This window comes from Aphanomyces astaci (genome assembly GCF_000520075.1).
Source record: "Aphanomyces astaci strain APO3 unplaced genomic scaffold supercont1.13, whole genome shotgun sequence".
In the NCBI taxonomy this organism is placed as follows: domain Eukaryota; phylum Oomycota; class Saprolegniomycetes; order Saprolegniales; family Verrucalvaceae; genus Aphanomyces; species Aphanomyces astaci.
In genome coordinates this window covers 1,124,102-1,142,578 of record NW_009798276.1, presented here as the reverse complement: position 1 = coordinate 1,142,578, position 18,477 = coordinate 1,124,102, and the positions used below count along the sequence as shown (strand labels likewise).

Below are 18,477 nucleotides of genomic sequence, written 5' to 3'. Positions count from 1 at the left end.
GGCAACGCAAGGAATCCGGTAACGTAAGGGACCAATCTAAGCACACTTTTTCATCGCGTCGTGGTAAAAATCTCGTAGCTCTGCCCTGAGGAATCGGACGGAAATTCCAAATTGTGCTCTGTGAAGCTGAGATAGCAGGCTGTCAGACTCCGTCCAATCTATCGAGTTTCATTTGCTTTTGACATCGTTAAATCAGATTTTCTAAGCAGATTCACTGATATTGAGAGGACCAATTGAAGGTGCATTTTTTATCTTAAACAAATTATCGAAAGATGCATATTTTTTGCAGGGATAGGGTATTAAATGTTGGAAGGAAAATATTAGACAGAGACAGGATATACCATTATACGGTCGATGCCTCTAGGGTGACATGTCCGAATTTCAAGCAAACATGACATGCAACCAAATGAACTGGACAGCCAAACTTGTTTCGGTATTATACTACTACCTCCTCCGAAGTAGACCTAATCTGTCATCAGGCAAAGGCATCAAGCCCAGCGTCTCTGCAAAGCTGGCCCTACAATGCAGTGTCTTGAGCGACTACGTTTCCCTTCGTACCATCCAGCACGCGCTGTGTGGCAGCGTCCAGCTCCTTGGGCTTGTACCGACCACGTGGTCGGCCCATGTCGGCGCCAAATCAACACTGACATGGTCAGGACATCGTATTATGCAGGTTTTGCCGCGAAATTTTTCAGGCCAGTGATTGGCTGTTTGAAATGCACCTTCAATTGGTCCGTGCACCTTAGATTGGTCGCTTACGTTACGCATGGTGCTGCATTAATTGGCTTTGTTATGAAAATGGAGGAGCGTGATGCTGTATCACGCTCCTCCATTTTCGGAATGCTGCATCACTGATGCAGCATTCCAAACCCAGCGGCTTGAGATGCATGAACGGCGCGAGAAGTTCGATCAGTGTATGCTAGCTGTATTTACTAACAGTAAATTGCTTGATAAGTAGTAACACAGAGTGTTTTGACTTCGCATGGTGCACTGTAGAAGTGCAACATCAGCGAAAGTGCTTCGTTGATATGTTGATCTTTGGTGGTCTTCCTCCACTTCCATTGAGATGGTGAGCTAAGTAGTGCTTAAGAAGGCGAGCAAGAGGTCAAACGTGTCGGGATCAAGCATGTACGCCACCGTTCATCACGTGACGTGATGAACGTGCTTCGGTCGCGGGCGGCGTACATGGTTGTCCACAGGTTCGTTTGTTTGCGATGAGGGATGGCGAGGTCAAGTAATGACGCTCCTTGAGTGCCATCCGTGCGCTTGGTCATCGTCGGCGTCCGAGTCCCCCCCGTCAACACACCACTTCATCAAACACAATGAAGGTACTGTATTTGTTTATAGTATGGTATAAATTTTGTAAGTTATAATTTGAGTCGCCTTGCGTACTTCTTTGCTGAGACTCTATTTGCGTCTCAGCAAAGAAGTACGGGTGAATTGAATTATAATTCCGGATGAAAATCGTCGACTCAAAGAAGTTTGTGACGGTTTTGGAAGTCTCCCAGTGGATAATTTGATTGGGTACTTGATTCTTGATCTGGGTTTTGATTGGTCGTATATCGATTGTCTGCCGATTTGGTACTTATTCGATCAATTTCGAATCGACTCGACAATAGAGAATGTACGGCGTTCGATATATATGCTTATTTCGAGTGTGCAATCAAGTCGGCCATGGCGTCCAGCAGCGCCTGCGGCAACTGGGGCGTCGTCTGCGCCACCTGAATCCGCACGCTGCCGACCGCCAAGTTCACCTCAATCGTCGCGAGCATCCACACGTCCTTGTCCGAGCGGACCTTTCCGACCAGCTGCACGGGGGGCGGCGACTGCTGCTGCTGGTGCTGAAACGGTTGCAACTGGTGCGTATTGATGTGGCTCAAGTTCAACGCGTGCGTGAGCTGCTGGATGAGCACCCCCAACGTCGTGGCCAAGAACAGCCGCGACTCGACCACGAGCGGCGTCTGGTGCTGCTGCCACAGCTGGACAAACTGGTCTGTACTCACGTGAAACGGGTGAAGCAGCTCGCCGATCGTCGGCACCAGCTCGCCTTGGATACCGCCGTCTTGGTCGTCGTCGTCGTCAGATTGCTGGGCAAACCCAGCGTGCACAGTCACTCGGACACCTTGGAGCACTCCGCGAAAGTCGACGTGCAGCTGGACCATGGACGAACTCCCGGGGTACACGACGGGCACCTCTGGGAACGGAATCACGCGCTTGGCCGTCTTGGCGTCGACGCTCACGCGGATGCGCGCCAACGGCGTCGTCGAGTGATTCGAGATGTAGCACTGCACCACGTTCATGTGCGGCGAGTACATGGACGGTGTCCGGAGGTACGTGTACTCGACCTCGACGCCGTCAGGGTCGGACACGAGCACCGATCGGTTCGTCGGCGCCGCGGCGCTCATCGTGAGGTTGGACAGGTCCGCCAGCATGCTCGATGAGTTGATGTGCGTGCCCGAGGATGGCGTCGTCAAGAAATCAAACGGATCTAGAAACGCTGGCGAGGATGGCGCAGCGGCGCGTTTGGGCGGCGGCGTCATGACGGCGGCAACAGCCTTGGACGATTTCTTCTTGGGCTTTGGGGGCGGCAGCGGCTCGCTCTCCTCTTCACTCTCCTCTTCACTCTCCTCTTCACTCTCTTCCTCTTCACTCTCTTCTTCTTCTTCGCTCTCTTCTTCTTCTTCGCTCTCGTCCTCACTCTCATCCTCACTCTCGTCTTCGTCGCTACTCTCTTCACTTTCATCGTCGTCGCTGGAGCTGTAGAACCCCCCGGTCTTCTTGGCCGACCCCTTCTTGGACGAGCTCTTTGTGCTGCTACTACGCGCCACGACATCCCGCGTCGACGGCGGCAGGTCCGCCACCGCGTCGCGCAGCCGCTTGTCCACCTTCTCCACACGCCACGCCGGCAGCGGCACGTACCCCGTGACGCTGTGGTGCACAATCTCCGACAACGACCCGAGTGTGAACCGACTGGCCGCTTGGTCGTGCGAGGCGCCGATCAGCGGCGCCGGCTTCTTGCCCAAAAAGATCGTGTGCGGATGGAGCGCCGTCTGGTTGAGCGCCGCCCGGACGAGTCGCGCGCGGTCGCGGATGTCATAATCCAGGTCAAACTTGCTCAGCTCGACCACGTACTGCAAGCACAGCTGCGTGTTGGTGTGGCCCGGGGCCTGGAGCGCCAATTTCACGGCCAGATTCAGCAACTAGAGCCACATTTGTATTCGTTGGTCCCAGCATCGTCGTCACAGGGGTTCACACATGCGTAGGTAGGTACCTACTTACCTGCATCTTGACGTCGGCGGCTTCGTCCGGAAACGAAGTGCACAAACATCGCAACGACTCGCGGGAGATGGGGTCGTCGGCCGCGAACTCGCCCAACATCCACACGATGGACGCACGCGCCAACGGCGACGTCACGCGGCCTGACACGAGCATGGCGGCCAGCGACCGCACGACCTTGGCGTTGTTGGCCAGTGATGACGACGATGACGTGGCGTGCTGCTGTTGCTGCAGCAGCTGGCGGATCACCACCACGCTCTCGGCGACCACTTGCTCGTGGACGGACCGCACCAGACGCATCAGACCTGCGCATGTCCACAAGTCAAGAGTGATGGTTCTTACGAAAGTAGAAAAGGCAATAATCACCATGCAATTAGTGTGTATATGACGACAAATCGTGTGTGATGAGGCGAAACCCCTCCATAATTAATATCCATGGGGGATTTTCACTTTGCCTCGTGGTTTGGTTTCGATGATACATAAACCACGCAGGTGGGGTTGATTGGCTGAATAATGCCTTGTTTTTACTGAAAGAGCCAATCAGATCCACTTAAAATTCGATAAACCCATTGCGTCGATTCGGATATCTGGAACAATAGAAATATCGAATCCCTCCACAATAGTCAACAAAAGTCACCACTATATATATATATATATATATTGTCAAGATTCGACATTGAGTGGGGGGTGGGTGCTCAATCGAATGAGCAGAAGCACCAAATCGGTAGACAATCGAAAATCGACCAATCAAAACCCACATCACGAATCAAGTAGCCAATCAAATTATCCACTCTTGGGCTAATATTCAACATCGAATTAGTGTGTTGTCACTTCAATTAGTGTGACCATATGGATCATTTTTACATCCAAACGTCAAAGAACAATCGATCGAATCGATAAATTTGGCGACTCAGCACAAAAGCCCAACTTTTGGGAAAAGTCATCACCAATATATATATATATATATATATATATATAGATACAGCGTTTGGAGAGACAGAATGATGATATATATATGTATACCTTTCAGGCACTTTTCAGAGACAGACGGCATCGCATCGGCGACACGGCCGAGCGCGCGCACCGTCATGGTCACAAAGCCCTTGTCCACATGGCGGACATACGCCTGGAACTCGCGCAGGATGGTCGCGACCGTGTCTTCTGTGACCAAAGCCGTCAAGATGTTGAGTTTGAGCTGCCGCGAGTAGCTCGGGTCGGTGGCGCGCACAAAAAAGTCTTGCAGAAACGGCAAAAACATGTCGGGGCGCGCCGCCGCCATGGACGCGATCACCGACAGTACCACAAACTGAATCTCTCGCTGGTTGCGCATGATGCGAACCTACACCCACCCCATGTTCTATTAGTTGTCAACTCTACACGAATAACCCACCAGCGATTTCCCCAACAAGGTACACGTCGCGGAGCTTTGGGTCCCGCAGTAGTAGTGCAAAGTCGAGACTGCGAGCACCACGGCCGAGTTGCGCGACTTGAGCAGGGGAATCGACGACCGGAGAAGCAGACGGTGGTCCTCGTCCAGCTCTTCGCCGCCGCCAATGCCGGACGCAACGTCGTTCGAGCGGAACACTGACCCGATGGATGGCACATGTTCCTTGGACGCGCCAAAGCCGCCGCCGCCGCTCGAGGTACCGAGATGGAATGGATTTGATGTCTTGGGCCCGTTGGAACTGTACGACTTGGCTTTGGGATCGTCCTCTTCGTCCGAGTAGAAGCCCTTCTTCACCTTGCGTTTGGGAAACAGCTCCTTCACGGCGGCATTCCCTTGCTTGGAAGGGAGAGTGTCTTCCTGTTTGGGGCTTTGAAATTGTTGACGGCAGTACCGCGTCAGCACGTGGATCACGACGGCTTGGCCCCACTCGTCAATGTCGGCGAGGAGGTGGCACAACTTGCGGAACGCGGGATGCAGCAGGTCCATGCGGTCGGGGCAGATCTCGTTGAGGGCCTGCACGGCGCTACCGAGCACCATCGTGCTGGAATCGGCGAGCAGGAGCGAGATGATTTCCGCCAGCACTTCCTTCTGGTCCGTACTGTCCATCAAGTGCACCTTGCTCAACGCGTTCGCGGCACACTTGCGCACGTAAGGAGATGAGTCGCCCGCGCATTTGCGGATCGCAATCAGCTGGATCTGAAGAATGTCCCGCACGCGAATGCTCGTCATGACGCGGAGCGCCAACGCGCGGATGAGCTGGTTCGGGTCGGCGAGATCTTTCTGGAACGAGTTGATCGAGAGCAACGCGAGCTCGCGACACTGCGCGTTCGCGTCTGCGTAGTGCACGAGGTACATGTACACCATCTTCTTGACTTCCACCGAGTTGACGATGACGTTTTTGACCACGTCCGCAAAGAACAGCGACACGTCTTCGCCCTTGGAGATCATGGCCAAGAGCGTCTTCATCGCTTGCAGTTTCTCCGACACGCCCGCCGTGCCTGTCTTGTTGTCGAGCAACTTCTTGATCCGCTCCATGTTGACACTCTCCTCGAAGAAGTGCGCATCGCCGCTGATTCCCCTCACCGACATGGCTCTGCAATTATCCTCGCCGCAGAATGCTCGACGAAGTGGGCAGGTTAGTTGGACGCGTCTGATTGGTTGAAAATTGAATGTCGAAGGATAAATCACGAAAACTATAGTGAAACGTTTCGCTCAAAATAGCCCATTTATCGAAAAGTCCTCAATTTGCATATAAGTTGAACCGGCCATCGATTGACCAATCAATACCCAGATCACGAATCAAGTAGCCAATCAAATCCACTCTTCAACCTATGCAACATTGAACTATAATAGTGTGTGGCTTGAAGTAGTGTGACACTGGGCGATCTTTACAAAAGTCAGGACAAAGATAGATTTGGCAAAGAATCAACACAAAAGTGCTTTACATTTGGGGTAAAAGAATGACAATATTAATTCCGTTTATCGACATGAAAACGTGTTTTCGCTGATGCGCCAGTTGGGTTTGTTGGACTTGTATGGCACGGCCGACAGCTGCAGCTGGTGGCTCACTGCGACCCGAGGCGCTTCGTACCCCACATGCAATTTGTCGATAGCGTGGGCCAACGCATCGGTTGGGTGGGGCCCCACGCGGACGGGGGCGATCAGCCGGGGCGACGGTCGTCTTGTCGTCACCTTCGTTGCACTGGAACTGTCCCCCGGTGGGGCGGGCTCAGGTCGAGCTGACAGCGCTGGTTTTATCCGCGCCCAGAACGACCGGGCCATGGCCGGCTTTTGTTTGGACGGCTGCACCGGAAGCAGTCCGGTCAGGGGGGCGGTGTGGCGCAACTTAGTCGCAACTGCCGGCACTTGGAACTTGGTCGTGGCGCGGCGTCGGGGGGGCAGTGGTTTCTGCAGGCGCAACGGGTTCGTGTGTTTGTTCTTGGTGCGAAAGTACCCGTGCACACGCTTCTGGTACCGCTCGGGCACTGGCTCGCCCTTGCCGGGCACAATGTGTCGCTTGCCATAATGGTTGGCGGCTTCCGTGAGCACCGCGTCGTCGTCGTCAAACAACCCGTCCACTAGATCCGTGGGCTGGACTTTGTTTTCAGTCTGGAACATGTTCTGCAGCAGCGCTTGGACGTCCACGGAGCCGTCGCCGGGGTGTATATACCCCTGGAGAAGGCCGTGGGTTTGCGATTCGGTCAGCGCAATCCCGAGCGTGGTGCGGAGGCTCTGTCGAAAGTCCAGCGGGGACATGGGCGCGTCGGCGCCGCTGTGGAGCAGCTTGAACGCGCTGCGCAGGCGGTCGATGCATTTGGGAATCCGCTGTTGCAACTTGCATGAAATGTCCGCGCGCAGTTCGTCCACGGTGAGGTGGCTGTTGTACGCGTCCTGGAACGTCCGCCCGCCGAGAAACGCCTTGCGGTCGGCCTCGCGCATCGCGTCTTGCTGTGCCTCGCACCGCTCGACACTCTTTTCGATCCACGACTGCACGTCTGGGTCGTAGTCCTGGGGCAGCACCCTGTCGATGAACTCGTACAGCTCGATCGTGCCGTTGCCGTCCTCGTCGTACTTTTGGAACAGCGCCAAGATGTCGGCGTCGTCGACGTCCAGCGCCAACGTCACTTTGATCGCGTGTCGAAACGAGGCCACGTCAATGCCTGGATAAAGCACATGGTGAAGTGCAGGACGACGAAAACATACGAATCGGGGATGACGATAGAAAGTGGGGGTGAAGGGGGAGAAGGGGGGAGGGTGTGATCATCATACAACGGCACTACCTTTGCCGCGGTTCACTTCCAAGAGACGATACGCTTGCTGGTAGACAAACTTGCCATCGTGCAGTTTGGTACGCTCGAGGATTTTCTCCCGCAGGAGGCACTCGACCTGACTGAGTGGCCACTTTGGCTTGGGGGACGCGGCGGTACCAGGGGTGGCGCATGGATCCGCTGCCTCCTTCACCATCTCGTTCGACTATGACGAGAACGATAGGCGGCGGCGGGGGGGTTCACGGAACGATTCGAGAGGCTGCTACGACTGACGAGATGAACTTTCTACGTGGTTGGAAGTGACTTGATGGTTTGGTTTGGGCTAAATTTGGACCCCCATGACGAAACTGCTCCTAAAATACACATCACCCTCGAACGCGGTACTACGCAGATATCACGACATGTTAACCATCATTCTAACTACACGACCGACGTCTTGGCATTGAGCGCCATGAGGATGCCGGGGTTCTCAAACAGAAAGAACCGGAACTCGGGCTTCTTGACCATGAACAGCACGCCTTCAGTCTTGGCCACGAGCTCCGACCCAAACTCGCAGTCGTCTTTATGAAAAAGAGCGTCCACATTCCCCACGAAAGCGCCTCTGCGGAACACGGTATGCACACACTCGGACGTCTTGCCGCTCGACAGCGCGTCGATGGGTAGTACCCGCTGCAACATCATCATACTCTTGTCAGTACATCGTCACCAATGGGACAACAGAGCTTACATTGATCGAGCCCTTTCGTTTCCGCAGCGGCGTGGCCGTGTGCACGGTTTCGGCGCCCGGCTCGCTGTGGGTATTCTCGGCGGCGGGGGGTTTCGCCCACGTCTTGAGCACGAACTCACCCGTAGCGACCCACACGGCGATGTCGCACGCTTCGTCGGGGTGCCACACGACGTAGTTCTGGCGCACCTCCCACCTCGTCACGATGAGCTCGAGCTGGGTGCGCTGCATCTCGGTAAGCTTTTGGAAGAACGAGTTGTCGCCAATGGTGTCCCATGCAAAGTTGTGCCGCGTGTCGATAAGCTTTTGGATGCGCTCAAACACGGCCGTTCCTCGAAGGAACCAGTTGAAGTCGACGGCGTTAAACTGAAGCAGTGATAGCGTCGAGTTAGCCATAATGCTGCACCCCGCCTTGGAGTGCGGCGTAAGGAGGTACTGCAGGTCAAAGTAGTTGCCCGCCACGTATTTCTTGGACCGGGGGATGTTGGTCAGCCGTTTCCGAGTCGACCCCGACGGCACGTTTGGCGGCGCGTGCTCGGGGGGGAAATGGCATTGCGCTTCGCCTGCGATCACAATGTAAAACTTGTCGGTGGGTTGCCCAGCTTGCTGGACGGTTTCAGCCTTTGAAAACGTTACGCGTTTTGCCATCTACGCCACGAAGTCAAATCGCCGCCTTCTCCATACATCCTTGAACGTACCTGGATGACTTCGTACGCGTCGTTGAGCGTCAAGTCGCCAAAAATGTCGATTTTACGAATCAAGTCCAACACTTCCATGGTCGACGCACTTTCGGGCAGCTCTGTCGGCACAATGATCGTGTTCTGCACGCCTTCGGGGGCCGCGCGAAGCCCCGAGTTGGCCGGAATGTCCTTGGCAGCCGTGTGCACGACATACATTCGCGACCGAATCGACTCGTCCAGGGCCATAAGCGTCTTCATCGGCGTGTGGATTGGCGGCACCCCCGCCTCGTGCAAGATCACGTCACAATCCCACGGAAATGCGAGGAGTTCGTTGCACCTATAGGGCACAGTCAGAGGCAGAATCTGTGGGGGGGTATGTGGAATGTACCGGGTGGTGGAGAGCACGCCTTCGTCGCGCAGCGCTTGGATCCGGTCGACGTCGTTGAGGTGGTCGCCGGAGAACACGATACGTTTGGACCCGTACGTGACTTCAAACCCGACGCACGGAATCGAGTGCAGCGAGTAGAAGAAGCGAAAGGTCGCGCCGCGAATGTTGGTCGGGTCGTTGATTCGCACCCGTCGAAACGTGAGCACACGCTTGAGAAACGACTCGTCAAAGCCAGAAAGGGCCGAGTACTTGCGTAGAAATGAGTGGTAAATCGTGCTCGTCGTGATCAGCGACACCCGGCCTTCTTGCAAGATCTACAACCAAGATAAGACTCCTTGTCCTCCTCTACTAGCACACAATCCCGTCGTATTCCCAGCCTCTAAACCAAACAAGCAGACAGCCCATTCAACCGACCTTTTGGAACGTGCCGGCGTCGTGGTCGGCGTGGCAATGGGTGACGATCACACCGTCAATCATGAGTGGCGGGATGTTGTTGGCGATGAGGATGGAGCTCGAAAACGGCGGCGGGTCGATCATGATCCCTCGTCGGTTGATCCACAGCACGTAGCCAGACGTGCGACCGGATGGGTCGAACCCGTGCGAGTTGCCCAGCACCGTGACCCCAAATACTGGCGGGTAGAACGCCTCGTCGAGGATCTGGGCTGGCGGCGCCGCGGGCAGCCGGACAAAGTCCTCGACGATGGCCGTGCCGTTGGTCGTGTGGTCCGTAAAGACAAACTCGCCGTTGAGCTTTTGGATCGTGACTTTGTTGTCGCCGGCCGTGATAGTGGCCACGTTTTGGGCGTTGAAGTGCGTGAACTTGAGCAACATGTCGAGGGAGATAAGTGTGTTGCCAAACTTGCGAAAGTAGCCGAGTTCGGCGGGCAGATCAGGGTACGACGAAGGCGGGGCGGACACGGGAAAGTCGTGCTCGATGTCGATTTGTTGGGGGCCAAACAGCGTTTCTTGAAACACCCGCCGTATGCGGTCTTCCGCGTCCTGTGACGCCACGATCAAGTTGACACTTTGTCGTTTGAAGAAGAAGTTGCAGTAGGCTGGGAACTCAAACTCGGCCACGTTTACACCCATGTTGCTGCCCAGCGTCTTTGTGAATGGTTCTGAAGGTACGACAAAATACATGGGCACGGGAAGCCCCAGCACCATCGAGTCCTTGATGGTTTCCGGCGGGATCCCATACTGCACTGGCCCAATGGAAGTTGACACGATGCAGCCCCCGCGAGGCAGGAATGTCACTTTCAGAGGCTCCGAAGGTGGTGGTGTGTCGGAGGACATATTAACAGGCCAACTGTGCGGAGCTAAGGCGGTGGTTAGATTGACGAAGGGTCACAACTGACAGGTCGCCGTTACAGTATCGGATCTCGCAGTGAAGTCATCAGTACACCTCTCACATTTGATTATATGGTGTGAATATACACTTTACATATGAGAATTTTAGCCCAATCAAATTGACGTACTATTAATAGTATGATCTACGTGAACCGTTTCTTCAGTATGCGACACGAAACACCGTTTCACATTGACATGCATTCCAATGGCACAAATTACTCCAAGCCTAGGCTTTGCAGGCAGCAAGAGGACAGGTCAGGCGGACAGGAAATCGAATATGCAGTTGAGTAGTGTTGAATGCCCCGACGAATGGATGCGGAAGGAAGCCTTGATACTGTAACACCGGTAGTACGTACGTACCAATAAGATGGTGTATATCTGGTTTAGAAGTAGGCGTTACTTTCGTCAGCGACGGTTTCAAAAGATCGCAATACAATCGCCAGGGGTCATTCCACGAAATCTACCACCATTCGTAGTACGATTGATTTCTCAAGAATGTGATGGTCACATTGGGTCTCTCTGCAATGAAGCATTGGGTGCATTGTTGAATTGTTAGTCCTTGTTGTCCACTGTCTAAAAATGGTGGCCTACATTGTCAGCACCTCGTCAGGCCTATATATATTATGATATATTAACCTTCAAAGCGAGGACAAGACACCTCTTGCACCACAGAAATGACGTCTAGACAGAGGTTTAGCAACGATGCATTACGAACGAGTACGGTCTTACGGCTGTAGCCATTATTGAAAACGGTATAGCAATTGCTGTCATACACCTCTAGCTCAAGAGCGCATGCTCTGGGTAGTGTAGTTCAACTCGAGGCTAATAATAGGCGCGTTGGAGGCAGGTATGTTGTTGCCAAATAACGTCGATATGGGAGCTGGAGGATCCGTGGAAGCGCTTCCAGGGGCCAAGAAGTTGCAGTGCTTTGTGGCTATGAAAGCGTTCAACCTTCGCCACTCAGAGTCCAAGACGCTAGCGCAGCAGTTTCAAGGGCTGTGTCGCCACGACAGTTCGGTACGCCCATCAGCCCAATGCCAATCACGTCAACCTGCATTAGACAGGCGTCGACTACATGGATTGCGATGCCTTGTGCGCCTATTTGCAGATCCCACTGCCGCGCAAAGACGCCCTCATCAGGCTCTTCAACGTTCAAGCGGTACGACGGCTACCCCAAAATCTTTTGTGAATTGACATTTCCATTGGTATGAATGACTTTGCATCTCAGGACAACCGCGTGGGGTACGCCGACTTTTTACGATTCCTCCAATATGCGTCGCCGTCGCTTCCAGTACGTAGTCGTTCTAGCCGTCCAGTTTGCCATATCATAATACCTTCCTGTAGAGATGTGAAACCCCATCGCAACAAAGTCCGGTCGTGGTACGTTTCGCAGCAGCTCGTTTGTCCTGTCGAGTTATAATATGTTGTAGAACTCCCACGAAGTGCCTCCGCCCCCAAGCAACAACAACCAACGGTCGCCCCTTAAGGAAAATCAGCTAGCGCTCCTAACAACCCTCACAAAACCACAAGTAGCAGGGGCGGCAACTCGTGTCCTAACGCCAGGCCTTTGGAAAAAGCGCGAAATTACAATCCAAGAGCGCATTGTCGAATACACCAAGATCGACGACGACGGCAACCCTCAACATTTGATTGAAAAGGAAAAACACCAGCACGAGGTAGGCTCCGACCATGTCACACATATATATATTAATTCATGATTATATATAATATATATATATATTAATTCGTGATTATTTAATATATATATATATATATATATATTAATTCATGATTATATATAATATATACATAGATCATCCACATGGAATCGACCACGGGCGAGTTTGCCCACCGCGAAATCACGTACTTTGAGCAGTCGGAAGAACTGAACAAAGAAATCGTGCACTTGGACACTGGCAAGGAAGAGTTCGTGCACTTGAAGTCCAAGGACGACGAGATTTCGCATTTTGAGTCGACCATGCCCCAGAGTCGCCAGCCGGAAGCGTGTGAGCCACCGCCTCCGTCCCCCACCATCAAGCGAGACATGAGTCAGTGCCCCATGGAACAACCGGAAACAACCCACGACAACCAATGACGTATTCAATCGCATTTTGTGACTTTGTGTGTTATTCTGGCTGTGGCTTGGAGTTTCCAAAGGCAATCACGCTGCAAATGTAGTCCTGGAACTCTTGGCATGTCAGGCCTTCTCGAGATATGACCTTCAATGGCGCCACCGACAGCGGCTCTTTCGGGGAGAATTCGGTCAGGGGGTCGCCAGTGGCGCCAGGGGACAGCGACAACTCGACGCGGAATCGATGCGGATCTAAGCTATGATAGCCCCCTACACCAAGAATTCAGACATGATTACGAGTGTACGAACCCACCTCGCTCAAACACTCGCACGACAATGTGCGTCATGTAGCACAGCTCTGGAATGTCCTCGACGAATTTCACAGCTTCCCGACTCACGGGAGCGTTCTCGTCTTGGCCTGTGACACTGTGCCGCAAAACGTTGAGCAATGTGTGGAGGTGGGATTCGCTGGTAAAGTACAGCCGGGTGCGAACCGACCGGTGCGCTGACTTGATGAGGTGGTCAGTCGTGGCAAACGTCGGGTTGAGTCGATGGGTGATGTTGAACCCGCGGGCCAAATCCAAGTCGTCGCGAACTTTCTTGAGCAAAGACCGACACATGTTGGTGCCAATGTGAAGCTTTTCGTGCACGTCAATGCCGTACTCCTACATACATATATATATAGTGTTTTCTTTCGTAGAAAGATTCGACTAGTACCTGGGGTACCAGCGCGTGGGCTAGGGACGCCGAGATGTCGAGCAGTTCGCGAATGCCACTGAGGTACAAGTGCGCGTTGTGCATGGCGTCGTATCGGATGCAGTCGTGGATGTCGGGGATCTTGGACAAGTCGTACGTGTTGTGCTTCTTGGAGTAAAAATCGCGGTACAGCTTGGCCCATCGCTCGCGCATCATCTCGAGGGTTTCCCGGCCACACGGCTCCCTTTTCTTCTTGGACGACGGGTCCATGCTGGACCTGGTGTGCGTCTTGTTGGCCATGTGCTCGGCCGGTTTCTTCGGCCGCGCGCCTGCCGAACTCACAGTCGACCGGTGCTCGGTCGCGTCGGCCACTGGCTCCAAACACGACACAACGCTCGTCTCGGATCCTTGGCGCTCCAGCGACGGCGGTTTGTACGCCCACGCGAGCTGCTCACGTTCGAATGCCGTGGCGGTGATCGCGTTTTCAGCCTTCTCCGTGGCGTCGTTGTCGAGAAATGTCGTCAGCTGTTCCTTTAACGAATTGAGCAACTTGTGCATACGTTCCATCTTCTTCATGGGTTGCTCCACCACGTCCAACGCCGCGGCGACACTGCGCACCAACCGAGACGACGAGTTGGTCCGGAGGAGTCCGCAGTCGTCCCCTCGATGCAAAATGTTGTGCAGGCGCTCTTTCACTTGCAAGATCATCTCCTGCGCCGACGATCCCGACTGGTCCAGCATCGAGTCGGCGTCTTTCGACTTGAGCACCAAACTCACCAAGATGGGCACGATGTCGCCTTCCAATTCCAACAGACCCTTGGCAAACGACGCTGCCGTCTTTTGAACGCGCCCTTCGTCGCTCGTGTAGATCTTCAAGTCGTGGCGGTACGTCGAATGCAGGCGAAGCAGCCCTCCGTCTCCGCCGGGGTACATGATCTGACGAAAATGCTGGCCAAGGGACTCGGCTTGCTGGATGCCGGAATGGGTCAGGTCTCCGCCCCATTTGACGATCACAAGCAACTGGGTCACTCGACATTTCTACAAGCAATTTTCAGGATGATCACATACAGTACATACGTATATATGGATGGCCCCATAACGAAGAGATGTATGTGTGTACAACCTTATTGAGCGATCCGTCAGTTTCTTCTTCTTCTTCTTTCGCATCGTCATCTAACTCGACAGGATCACAATCCACCTACGACAACACCATGGGGAGTCGTACTTTGGTCGTCGTGGGTCCACGCGCGAGGTTTCATTTGGACTTTCCGGTTGATCCCGCACAGCTGCCATCGTTCGAGCACGTCGCGCAGGGTACAAATGCCCTTGAACTGGTCCTTCTCCAACTCGTCGTTGTGGGCTGGTTGGTCGATCATTTGCTTGCTCACGGCCAACAGTTCTTCCAGATCTTTGATGGTCTTGATCTTCAAATCCTTCTTCTTGCCTTGGCCCACGCGGTCTTCGTAAAACGCGAGAAACCGACGGTGCGTCACGAGCATTTTCATCTTTTGCTTGGGGGTGCGATCGCCATGTCGAATCACGGCTAGCACACATCGCAGCTCTTCTTCCTGGCCTTCGTTGTCCAGTGGATCGTGGAACCCAGGCGAGTGCATTTCCGACGGCCGTCCATCCTACAACCAACCCACACACAAGCAACATGAGAGACACTGGTTATTACGTGAAATATATCCGCTCATGGTGGAAATATATATTGAAAGAAAGCTGAAATTCAACGCAACATGGTGTCATATCTTGTTCCCCCGACCAACGTCGTTTATATTCTAAACTGGAGCGAGTGACATGGAGAATAAAGAATCGACACAACCAAAAATATATGGACACAAATATCATCGGCAGAAGGATGTAGCCAATCAGGTTGCAGGAAACCACCATCATCAATGTCAAATTAGTGTGTGACTTCAATTAGTGTGATACCACCAATCACCACAGGACACTTTTTTACATACAAAATTCACAGTACCACGAAAATCGATCGATCGATATTGGGATTTGGCAAAGAATCAGCACAAAAGACAACCAAACATTTGGGGAAAAGAAACACAATACTACCTCGCCGTGGTCGGCGCCACTGCGTTCCCCCATGTCCAGTAGCGACATGGACGAACTGTTGCCGAGAAGCCGGTCCGTGGGGGAGTGCATGCTTTCGTACGGGTCGGCAAACCCCGCCAGCGCGCGCTCGAGGAATTGGCGGAGCAGCACCGAGCAGTCGTCGTAGTACTTGGGCGAGTTCTTCACAAAACTCCACCCGTTCACGTCGCACACGTACGATTCGTTGCCGACGCGAAGGATGTCGAATCCGCACACGGTCTGGCCGAACGCGCGGCACACTTTGTACGCGATCTCCTTTTCATGCGTCGAGAGGATCACGGGGTACCGAATCTCCTTGCCCACGGCGTCGCGCATGACTTTGCCGTCCAGCACGGGCGACTTGCGCGCTTCTGCGTGCGCGTAGTTGGGCCCGACTGTGTATACCTTGACGTCGGTGCCCTGGGTCGAGATGAACTCTTCGTAAATGTACGACTGCCCCGGCTCGCGACGGACGTTGATCACGTTCGGATGAAACTCGGATGACCGATTGCCAATCTTGCGGAACAAGTGCTTGCATCCACCGCCGGCATTGGTCGGGTAATAGATGTAAATATTGTGGTTTTCGCCGTTGACGGGCTTTTCGACGAACGGCTTGTGGATGCGCACGCCGTTCAACTCGACGTAGTCGTCGCTCTCGATGAAGTTCGCTTCGTCTAGTCCGTGGCCGTCGTTGTCTCCATCGTACCGGTCTCGATTGACAAAGATGTGGCTACACGGCAAGATCAGACGATGTCTTACGATGCTTCGCGAGAACAGACCGTGGGGTCGGGATATCATGGTCCTTCAGCACGCGGTATACGTCGCGCCGGTCCATGAGCAGGTTCTGCTTGGACAAGTCGTTGACGACGATCGGTTGACGCAGTTCGACGTATTCCATCGCCTGGATAGTCCCAACAGCGCCATTAAAGCCTGGACAGACGCGTGAAGATCGTTGTCGTACCTTTTCCAATGGGAATCCTGTGGAGAAGAACGCAATCAAGGCATCACAAAGCGGCCAGTCTTCCACAGGGTGATTGAGTATCATGTCATCTCCAAACAGGACAATGGAGAACGTGTGCCTCGGCAACCGCGACAAGATTTCGGTCATCGGTTTGGAATTCGCCTTCTTGTCCATCGCACACACGCCGATCACAAAGCGCGATCCTTGTGTCGACGACGTTTCTGCATTGAGGTTGCCGGTGAAGCTGAACAAGCCGTTTCCCCGTGGCTCTCCCGCCGACACTTGCGATCCATCGACGCTCTCGCGGCGGTCCTCGCGAGCAATCTGCGCGCCCATCCCAAAATGGTTGAACCTGCAAAACCGTTTTTGAATAAAGGACGTCCGAGACACCAAACCAACCATTTTAATACACTAGGTATTTGTATCAACATGGTATTCTATTGCATATTATCTCGACACGATGACATTACATACAAAAAACAAGTCTAATTCTGAGCCCGCCCTGTTTGTTACGTGTTTTATACCCATCTGGTTCACCGTGCTATTAACAGTAAGAAGAATGTCACTGGATGACTGCCAAAAATCTCGCAAACGAAAATACGCTCGTCAAATTCTTCCGGATAGAAGAATTTTGGGGCAAACCCAAATTCATTTCGTCCTGGAAATATCAATTTATAGAGGCTATGACGTATTAATTTGCATATATTTTGGTTTGTGGACCAAGATTGATTTTTCGACTTCTATTATTATTACAAAAGAAAACGTATGTTTGCGAGATTTTTGGCAGTCTCGCAAACTGTACGGTAAACTGATCTCATTTATACGTATCCGGATATACCTTCATGGCGACGACTATACCACGGCACCCGGACGACAACACGCCGACGAAGCGGCTTCGACTTGATGAAACGAAGGACGATGCAGTTCCAGGAACGCCACCAAAGGACAATGTGAAGTGTTCTACGTTGGTGCGCTGGCTGGACAAAGGACCACTTCTTCTTTTTGGCGACGACGGCGTGACCGTGTCGGGAACCAAGGTACGCGATGAGACAAGGGTTCAAGGGCTCAGGGGACGCTCGTAGGGCTTCTGCATGGCAAGGACAAATGCATGTGTGACGCGAGGCACGTATTACTTTGAATTGAAGCTTCTCGGAGCAATCGAAGCCTACCATGTTCGCGTGGGATGGGGCACAAAGAAGGCCGACATCAACGCGCCAGTTGGATTTGACGAACACAGCTATGGATATCGAGACATTGGGGGCGAAACGATGCACAAAAGCAAACGCAGTGGTCCCTACGGCGACAGCTTTGGTACCTCGCTTCCTTATTAGCGCATCTTGGATACTGACATCACGTAGGAGTGGGTGACACTGTGGGTGCCATGATCTGTGTGAATGGGGACTCGAGCGAAGACAAAAGCGTGGACACCGTCGCTCCATCTCTCCCGGGTACAATACGTGCTTGATCATTCCAAAGATAACAGGTACATCACTAGGTCGGTTCGTTCCACCGTCTCTGGTTAAACAGTCGAGCGACTTGCTGGCCCATGTCTCGTCACCACGACGTTCGTTCTGTCCATGAAGTTGAGCCCCATGTGGCCTCATAGTAATGTGTACTCGTAGGCGCGGACGAGAATTCGTACATTCGCTTCTTTGTGAATGGCAAGGACCAAGGCATTGCCTTTGACAACCTACCTTTCGGTACGACATCACTCACACCACTGGAACCTGTACGACATATATACACTTGTTTTGCCATAGCCGAGTACTTTCCCTGTGTCTCCATCTACGGCCCTGGCACTGTGAGTGCTAACTTTGGCCCTGACTTTGACTTTCCAGTTCCTGGCGCGCTTGCAGTACCGCCGCCAGTCGAGTAACCACTCATTAACGGAACCAAGCTTGATCATCTTGCGTAGCTGTACGACTAACTAGTACTACGTATGATATATTAATAGTAGTGCAGTTTACTTACACGTCACTTTCCACGACCTCGTGCGTCCATGTTATTGTCTAAGCCAGTCTCAACCTCGAA

General features: G+C 53.2%; 6 protein-coding genes across 9 annotated transcripts; 2 read left to right on the top strand and 4 right to left on the bottom strand.

Annotated features, from left to right (window-relative positions):
• Positions 1-1,508: 1,508 nt before the first annotated feature.
• Positions 1,509-5,872, bottom strand: H257_06786 (hypothetical protein). Its single transcript, XM_009832146.1, has 4 exons — positions 4,667-5,872; positions 4,300-4,615; positions 3,280-3,581; positions 1,509-3,200 (listed from the first exon to the last, which is right to left on the bottom strand). Exons 1-4 carry the CDS (start codon positions 5,810-5,812, stop codon positions 1,647-1,649), a joined length of 3,318 nt encoding a protein of 1,105 aa, XP_009830448.1. The 5' UTR covers positions 5,813-5,872; the 3' UTR covers positions 1,509-1,646.
• A 277-nt stretch (positions 5,873-6,149) lies between these two features.
• H257_06785 (hypothetical protein) lies at positions 6,150-7,801 on the bottom strand. The gene is made up of 2 exons (XM_009832145.1): positions 7,504-7,801; positions 6,150-7,383 (listed from the first exon to the last, which is right to left on the bottom strand). The coding sequence occupies exons 1-2, from the start codon at positions 7,685-7,687 to the stop codon at positions 6,203-6,205; spliced, it is 1,365 nt and encodes a 454-aa protein (XP_009830447.1). The 5' UTR covers positions 7,688-7,801; the 3' UTR covers positions 6,150-6,202.
• A 74-nt stretch (positions 7,802-7,875) lies between these two features.
• H257_06784 (hypothetical protein) lies at positions 7,876-10,672 on the bottom strand. Its single transcript, XM_009832144.1, has 5 exons — positions 9,698-10,672; positions 9,284-9,597; positions 8,914-9,232; positions 8,219-8,863; positions 7,876-8,160 (listed from the first exon to the last, which is right to left on the bottom strand). Exons 1-5 carry the CDS (start codon positions 10,574-10,576, stop codon positions 7,912-7,914), a joined length of 2,406 nt encoding a protein of 801 aa, XP_009830446.1. The 5' UTR covers positions 10,577-10,672; the 3' UTR covers positions 7,876-7,911.
• Positions 10,673-11,181: 509 nt separating this feature from the next.
• H257_06783 (hypothetical protein) lies at positions 11,182-13,036 on the top strand. Its single transcript, XM_009832143.1, has 6 exons — positions 11,182-11,647; positions 11,691-11,789; positions 11,859-11,921; positions 11,975-12,010; positions 12,061-12,306; positions 12,444-13,036. The coding sequence occupies exons 1-6, from the start codon at positions 11,480-11,482 to the stop codon at positions 12,723-12,725; spliced, it is 894 nt and encodes a 297-aa protein (XP_009830445.1). The 5' UTR covers positions 11,182-11,479; the 3' UTR covers positions 12,726-13,036.
• H257_06782 (hypothetical protein) lies at positions 12,449-16,799 on the bottom strand. The gene is made up of 8 exons (XM_009832142.1): positions 16,447-16,799; positions 16,265-16,386; positions 15,468-16,215; positions 14,623-15,028; positions 14,521-14,570; positions 13,419-14,435; positions 13,015-13,366; positions 12,449-12,971 (listed from the first exon to the last, which is right to left on the bottom strand). The coding sequence occupies exons 1-8, from the start codon at positions 16,780-16,782 to the stop codon at positions 12,757-12,759; spliced, it is 3,246 nt and encodes a 1,081-aa protein (XP_009830444.1). The 5' UTR covers positions 16,783-16,799; the 3' UTR covers positions 12,449-12,756.
• A 452-nt stretch (positions 16,800-17,251) lies between these two features.
• Positions 17,252-18,424, top strand: H257_06781 (hypothetical protein). 4 transcript variants are annotated; one of them, XM_009832139.1, is made up of 6 exons: positions 17,252-17,483; positions 17,529-17,757; positions 17,805-17,894; positions 17,942-18,010; positions 18,069-18,146; positions 18,207-18,424. In XM_009832139.1, the coding sequence occupies exons 1-6, from the start codon at positions 17,289-17,291 to the stop codon at positions 18,320-18,322; spliced, it is 777 nt and encodes a 258-aa protein (XP_009830441.1). In that variant the 5' UTR covers positions 17,252-17,288; the 3' UTR covers positions 18,323-18,424. The 4 variants fall into 4 exon arrangements, with proteins under 4 accessions (XP_009830441.1, XP_009830440.1, XP_009830443.1 ...); XM_009832138.1 differs by having other exon boundaries at positions 18,069-18,424; XM_009832141.1 differs by having other exon boundaries at positions 17,942-18,146.
• Positions 18,425-18,477: the final 53 nt, after the last annotated feature.

Coding starts and splice junctions, on each gene's coding strand:
- H257_06783 (XM_009832143.1), top strand. CDS start 11,480: ATGTTGTTGCCAAATAACGTCGATATGGGAGCTGGAGGATCCGTGGAA. Junction 11,922..11,974: donor ATGCGTCGCCGTCGCTTCCA/GTACGTAGTCGT, acceptor ACCTTCCTGTAG/AGATGTGAAACCCCATCGCA. Junction 12,011..12,060: donor CGCAACAAAGTCCGGTCGTG/GTACGTTTCGCA, acceptor AATATGTTGTAG/AACTCCCACGAAGTGCCTCC.
- H257_06784 (XM_009832144.1), bottom strand. CDS start 10,576: ATGTCCTCCGACACACCACCACCTTCGGAGCCTCTGAAAGTGACATTC. Junction 9,598..9,697: donor ACGCCGGCACGTTCCAAAAG/GTCGGTTGAATG, acceptor TCTTGGTTGTAG/ATCTTGCAAGAAGGCCGGGT. Junction 8,161..8,218: donor AACGAAAGGGCTCGATCAAT/GTAAGCTCTGTT, acceptor ATGATGTTGCAG/CGGGTACTACCCATCGACGC.
- H257_06781 (XM_009832138.1), top strand. CDS start 17,289: ATGGCGACGACTATACCACGGCACCCGGACGACAACACGCCGACGAAG. Junction 17,758..17,804: donor TCCCTACGGCGACAGCTTTG/GTACCTCGCTTC, acceptor GACATCACGTAG/GAGTGGGTGACACTGTGGGT. Junction 17,895..17,941: donor CGTCGCTCCATCTCTCCCGG/GTACAATACGTG, acceptor GTACATCACTAG/GTCGGTTCGTTCCACCGTCT.
- H257_06785 (XM_009832145.1), bottom strand. CDS start 7,687: ATGGTGAAGGAGGCAGCGGATCCATGCGCCACCCCTGGTACCGCCGCG. Junction 7,384..7,503: donor GGAAGTGAACCGCGGCAAAG/GTAGTGCCGTTG, acceptor TGCTTTATCCAG/GCATTGACGTGGCCTCGTTT.
- H257_06786 (XM_009832146.1), bottom strand. CDS start 5,812: ATGTCGGTGAGGGGAATCAGCGGCGATGCGCACTTCTTCGAGGAGAGT. Junction 3,582..4,299: donor CTCTGAAAAGTGCCTGAAAG/GTATACATATAT, acceptor GGACATGCGCAG/GTCTGATGCGTCTGGTGCGG. Junction 3,201..3,279: donor CCGCCGACGTCAAGATGCAG/GTAAGTAGGTAC, acceptor ATGTGGCTCTAG/TTGCTGAATCTGGCCGTGAA.
- H257_06782 (XM_009832142.1), bottom strand. CDS start 16,782: ATGGGCGCGCAGATTGCTCGCGAGGACCGCCGCGAGAGCGTCGATGGA. Junction 14,436..14,520: donor CTGACGGATCGCTCAATAAG/GTTGTACACACA, acceptor AATTGCTTGTAG/AAATGTCGAGTGACCCAGTT. Junction 12,972..13,014: donor CGTGCGAGTGTTTGAGCGAG/GTGGGTTCGTAC, acceptor TTCTTGGTGTAG/GGGGCTATCATAGCTTAGAT.